Source organism: Phytophthora sojae (assembly GCF_000149755.1).
Source record: "Phytophthora sojae unplaced genomic scaffold PHYSOscaffold_14, whole genome shotgun sequence".
Classification (NCBI taxonomy): domain Eukaryota; phylum Oomycota; class Peronosporomycetes; order Peronosporales; family Peronosporaceae; genus Phytophthora; species Phytophthora sojae.
The window spans coordinates 1,794,314-1,800,325 of NW_009258128.1; the positions used below are offsets into that span (position 1 = coordinate 1,794,314).

The window sequence follows — 6,012 nt, forward strand, 5'->3', positions numbered from 1 at the left end:
TCACCATGCGCAGCGTCACATACTTGACCACGGGCGAGAAGGTCTCGGTGTAGTCAATGCCGTACTTCTGCTTGAAGCCCTTGGCCACGAGGCGCGCCTTGTACTTCTCGATCGAGCCGTCCGCTTTGCGCTTGATCTTGAACACCCACTTGGTATCGATGGCGCGTTGTCCGTTAGGCAACTTGGCAGCTCGAAACACACCACGCAGTCGCATCGACTTGAGCTCCGCGCGGATCGCTTTGCGCCAGTGCACTTGATCAGTACCGTTCACATCCTCTTGGAACGTCGTCGGCTCCGATAGATCGGCTGCTGCTTCCACAGCGTTGGCACTGGCACGCCAAAACACTGGAGGCGTCGAGTCGTCGTCTTCATCTTGGTCCCCAGACTTTTCTTCTTCGTCGGGGTCGGCTCGGCGCGAGGAGGATACGTCCGGCGCACTTGCTTCTTCTAAGCCAGCTCGGTGGCGAACGGGGCGCGATCTTCTGGCAGTGTTGTCGTCGCCACTCGGTCGGTACTTGCGCTTCCCCGCCTGCTTGAAGCTCGTTTGGCGCGGTCCATCGTTGTCGTCCAGGTCCAGCGCGTCCAAGTCCAGCACAGCATCATTGACGTCTTCATCCGAAGTATGCGTCGAAAGTCCAAAGGTCGACTCATCGAAGTTGACATCGCGACTGATAACCACCTGCCCCGCCTCGATGTCATAAACTCGATACGCCTTGGACACTTCTTCGTAGCCGAGGAACAGCCCGGCGCGAGCCTTGGGGTCCCACTTGCGCCGTCTTTCCTTCGGCGTCAGGATGTACGTCTGGCATCCGAACACACGCATGTGCTTCACACTCGGCTTGGACTTGTAAACGATCTCGAACGGAGTCTTGTGTTCGATCTTGGGTGATGGCAGACGATTCTTCACGTAGATGGCTGTCATGGCCGCCTCAGCCCAGAAGCTCTTGTCCAGCTTGGCGTGATGCAGCATGCTGCGGCCAATCGTGACGATGGTCCGGATGGCGCGTTCTGCCGTGCCGTTGGTCTGGTGCGCGTACGGAACCGTGGTTTGCTACTCGATGCCTTCGACTTCGTAGAAGGCCTTGAGCGAGTTGGTCGCGAACTCACGGGCTCCGTCGTGCCGCACAAACTTGACCTTCTTGCCGAACTGCGTCTGCACCTTCGTGACGTACATCTTGATGCAGTCCTCGCTCTCCGACTTGGCACGCAGGCAGAACCCCTTCATGCATCCGCTGGCTTCGTCCACGATCAGCAGCAGATACTTGCTGCCACCCAGTGACTCTTCTTCCATGGGTCCGCACACGTCGAAGTGGAGCAGCTCGAACGTGTCGTAGTGACGCTTGTCACGGTTGCTTGGGAACGGCTTCTGGACCATTTTCCCTTGCTGGCAGCCGCGACACACGCTTGGTTCACTCGACTTGGAAGGTGCCTTCGCGTCCTTGATCATGTTGTTGTCGACCATCTTGCGAAGCACCTCCACCGGAGCGTGACCCATACGCGCGTGTAAGTCGACCGTCTTCCCACTGGTCGCCGCATTCGCCGATCGCTGAGGCGTCTGGAGCCAGTAGAGTCCATCCACGAGGTTTGCCGTCGCCACCACTTGCTTGGAGCCCTTGTGCGCAATCTGCATCTTGGTGCTGTCGAACACGACTTGGAACAGACCACTCTTGTTGATCTGTGGCACCGAAAGCAGATTCTTGCTCATGCTTGGAACGTACAGCGCGTTCTTGATCTCGATGTCGCGCTCGTCGCCGTTGGGCAGAACCACTCGTTCCACGATGGTCCCCACACCCATGATGGCCGCCTTGTTGCCGTCGGCCACCGAAAGTTCGCCTTCATTCCGCTCAATCAAATGAGCGAACTTGGCCTTGACGTTGCAGATGTGGTGCGTTGCGCCGCTGTCGACCGCCCACAACCCGGACACATTCTTGCCCGTCGAAATGCCACACTCCAGTGAGACCGCGAACGCCACTCGATCATAGCCGTAGTCGTAGTTGTAGCTGGCGTCGTCGTTCCTCCACTGGGCATTGTTGGCCCCGCGTCTTGGGCCCCGATTCTCGTCCTTCTGCTTGGTCCAGCACTTGTCAATCGTGTGCCCCAATTTCCCGCAGTACGTACACTGGCGAGACTCTCGGTCGGTGTTGAACGCCTTGGCCGCATTCTCCGTCTTCACCGTCGCCGTCTTCTCGCCTTGTCTCTTGATGTGCTCATTCGTCAGCACCTTCACGACGTCTTGCGATCGTAGTTCAGCGCTGCTCATCTCCAAGTTCAGCACGACGTTCTCGTAGCTCTTGGGGAGGCTGCGCAACAGGCAGATCGCCACGTCCTCATCCTCCACCTTGGCGCCGATGCTGCTGAGCTTGGCGCTGATGTTGAGGACCTCGTTGCAATGATGCAAGACGTTGCCGCCTTCCGACATCTCCATGCTGAAGAGTTGGCGCTTCAGGTAGATGCGTCCAGCCTTCTGCGAACCACCGTACAGCGTCTTCAGGCGCGTCCACGCAACCCACGCTTCCTCGCAGTCGTCGACCACATGGTGGTAGTCCGCGTCCATGTGGAGCAACATCAGTCCGAACGCGATGTTGCTCGACTTGACGTAGTCGTCCTTGGCCCGCGAGTCCGTGAAGCTCGGCGTCGTCTCGCGGTTCACGACATGCCACGTCGGTCAGGAACACGCCACGCATGTAGCGGTTCCACGTCGCGTAGTTGTCCCCGTTGAACTTGTCAATGGAGACCTTGGTCGAGGCGTCTTGGGCAGAGGACATGGTGCTTGGGCTCATAACCTGATGGAAGGTATGGATCTTGGACACGAAGCTCGGACGAAGCGGAGGGAGGGACGTCGCAGACGGCGGGACCGGAGCGAAGGCACTTGAGGGGTAGAATGAAGATTCGAAAGTGATTGAATTGTTGGAGCTTACACCCTACTGTTATAGACACGCGACCCTGCGTCCTATCACCTAGTGCATCTAATCAACCATCACTCACCAGTGTTCATCCAATCATCCTACTCGTCTAATCATCGGTGGCGTAAACAACTTACCGTAATCACCATAATCAACGTGGGTTCGGATTGGACCGGTTCGGGTTAACCGGTTAATGGGTGCAACTGGTACACAGTACCCAAGACCAGCAACCCTCAATAAACCGCGGACTCAGCTAACTGTGGCAGCTCGATTGGGACCAAACCAGTTTCAGTTGGCGGGCTGCCTAGTTTAAATTGCCACCGAAGACTAGGCTTTGGAGCTCTGGCGAGAGGTCCTTCTTCTCGGCCTTCGTTTTGATGATCGAAGTGAGGGCTTGAAGTGTTTCGCACTTGCCGATGTCATGCACCTGTTGGCACAGTCGGCAGCGGCGGTAGCAGTAGTGAGCCGAATGCCCGGCTCCACCACAAGCTGCGCACGGACCGTACTGACGCGGACGACCATCGCGGTTGTCTCGGCCAGAGTGGCGGTTACTCCGGTCGAATCCTCGGCCGGGTTCACCACCCCTGCGTTGACGTTGGTCAGGTCGCGCGTACGTTCCCTCAGCTGCTTGGCGTCGCTTACGCTCATTGGCAGCAGCGACGTGAGCTCCTTCCTCACCAGAGCTGCTAACGTCACTGTAGCCACCATCACTCGGATCGCTCTCGGAGTAATGATAATCACTGGCGTCACTCTCGCTGTCGCTGTACGGGGTACGACGTGGCGACGAGCGCTCGGCTCTACCACCCTTGGTACCGCGGACTTGCAGTTCAGCGACCAAGTCTGACAGCGAAGCTTCAGCTAGCGAAATGCGCGGAACATGGCGCGAGTCTTCGCGGCGGCGAGAGTCTTCACGGCGACGTTCGTAACCACGGTCGCGGTCGCGACGGTAACTGTCACGCGAAGCTTCGTGGCGACGGTCATCACGACGACGCGGTTGGTCTCGACTGCGCGAGTGGTGAGACGAGGTCTCGCGCGACTGCCCACGCTCTTCAGACTTCAAGATGTCGTTGATCATGTCCTCGAGTTCGTGAATGTCCTTCATCCGGACGTGGTAAAGCCGGATTTCGAGGCTTCGGTCACCGCACGTCTCGAGGAACCTCTGCACATGGTCCTTCGCATCGCGACCACCACTCTCGAACTGAAGGCCAGCATTACGAGCGTAACCATTCCGTCGGTTGAGGTAGTCACAAAGGTGTTCCGAGGACTCGCGCTTCACAGAGTAGTAGCGAGCCTTCGCAGACTGGCTAAACTGCGAGCAGTAATACTTGATAAACGCATCGCTCAGTCGCTTCCACTGACGCTTAGTCCTCTTCGGGAGTTGACGGTACCAGTGAAGGGCACCGTCCCGAAGGCTCAGCTCGAAAGCCATGCACCACTCGTTTGGCGGAGTGTGCGTTCCCTTCCTCTCATAGACGAAAGCTCGGAGCCACTGCATAGAGTTTTCACTCCGATTGCGGGCTCCTGAGAAATTCTTGATCTGCGCGAGCGGCCGGTGTGTGGCGATCTCGAGCCGAGGAGTCGAACTCAGTCGCTCCATCTCGCTCACTTCACGCACTTGACGGGCCAACTCATCGCTCGGGCTGTCAAACCCATCTTCATAGTCGATGTTGTCATTGTCGTCCTCGTCGGACGAGGAGTCGTCGCGCGGTGTAAACCGGCGGCTTGGGCGTCGCGTGGAGTTTCCTTGCGTGCTCCGCTCGCGTTGCGAACCTTCGGACTCACGCGCAATACGGTCGGCTCGACTCGCCGACCTAGGAGTCGCCATGTGCGAGTCTTGGAAGTACGGCGAACCTTCGGTCTTGGCGGAGAACATTCCGTCCGTCGCTTGGCTTTGGTTTGACCGCTTGGCGGACTTCTTGGGTGTCTGTGGCAGTGGGATCTTCGAAGGATCAGCTTGCTACCTCGCGGGGCGAGCACTCGGGGGGCGTCCCAGAGTCAGGTCCGACTCCCCGAAGCTCAGGCGAAGCTTCCTCTTCCACTTATGCAACTCCTTGCCGGCGAGCCCCGGCGTCCAACTCTTGATCAAGACTTCGGACGGGCGAGTTCTTGGCTCGCAGCCCATCGCTCGTAGGAGGGACACCGTGTCCTCGGCCACCTGGGTGACTGAGGTCGACTCAACGGGGTGTTGCAACTCCTCCTTCAGCTCAGCCCAAGTCGCTTGACGCGTCATCTCGGGATTGAACTGCCATATCCACTCGCTCGACTCCACCATCTGCTCGAGCATTCTGCCGAGCACCTTGTTCGCAGCTGGAGTGCTGCTGTTCATAGCGGGCCGACTTCCGCGGGATTCTTGAGGACCCTTAGTAACCTGCACCAGAGCTCTCGAAGCCGAGGTCTCGGTGCCATCCTCAAAGTCGTCGTCCGCATGGTCGGGTTTCGCCACTTCATCAAATTCCGTGACGAGGTTCTGGTACAAGGAGCGCGAGTCTCCGCTACGTCCCGCGGACAGCATCGCATCTTCTTCATCTCCGAACTCCTGCGTCGTCGCTGGAGTCTTCTCCTCCAGGTCATCATAGTCCATCATCATGTCATCCTTGGCGTCCGAATCTTCGTCGACCGACTCTTCGAAACTGACCGACCTTTCGGAGATCGTCGACAACCGAGACGTTAAGTCACTCGCGATCGTTGACGAACCTTCGGCCGATCCTCGTCCCGACTTCATCGGCGTAGCTGGTACCGCTGACTTGGATCCTTTCGCCATCTTGTTCTTGTTCTTGTTTCTTCTTCTCTTCTTCTTTTCTCCTCAATGCTCGTTGGGCAAAACCTACACCGACAACAACACACAATCGGTCACACCAGTCCCGGGTCGCGGCATTGTAGGAAAACACGAGTTTACGAGTCCTCGCCCTATCAACCGATGTCTCTAGGACGAGCCCTACCAACAACACACGCCGTCTCCGAAGAGTCGGCGATAGATTGTCGGGATGATAAACCTGAAGACCAGGTCCGATCCCTTATACGGGCTGGAATGTGCCTCCCTGTATGTTGCCGGTCAGGTAGGTTTACCCTTCGTTAAAATATAAGAGCACCCTTAGCCACGAGCTACGGC

General features: G+C 57.8%; 2 protein-coding genes across 2 annotated transcripts; both read right to left on the reverse strand.

The window, feature by feature from the left end:
• Positions 1-3,230: 3,230 nt before the first annotated feature.
• PHYSODRAFT_263657 (hypothetical protein) lies at positions 3,231-4,776 on the reverse strand (the record flags this gene model as incomplete). Its single annotated transcript, XM_009540211.1, has 2 exons — positions 3,231-3,487; positions 3,546-4,776. 2 exons carry the CDS (start codon positions 4,774-4,776, stop codon positions 3,231-3,233), a joined length of 1,488 nt encoding a protein of 495 aa, XP_009538506.1.
• An 84-nt stretch (positions 4,777-4,860) lies between these two features.
• PHYSODRAFT_341861 (hypothetical protein) lies at positions 4,861-5,664 on the reverse strand (the record flags this gene model as incomplete). The annotated part of the gene is made up of 1 exon (XM_009540212.1): positions 4,861-5,664. The coding sequence occupies one exon, from the start codon at positions 5,662-5,664 to the stop codon at positions 4,861-4,863; it is 804 nt and encodes a 267-aa protein (XP_009538507.1).
• Positions 5,665-6,012: the final 348 nt, after the last annotated feature.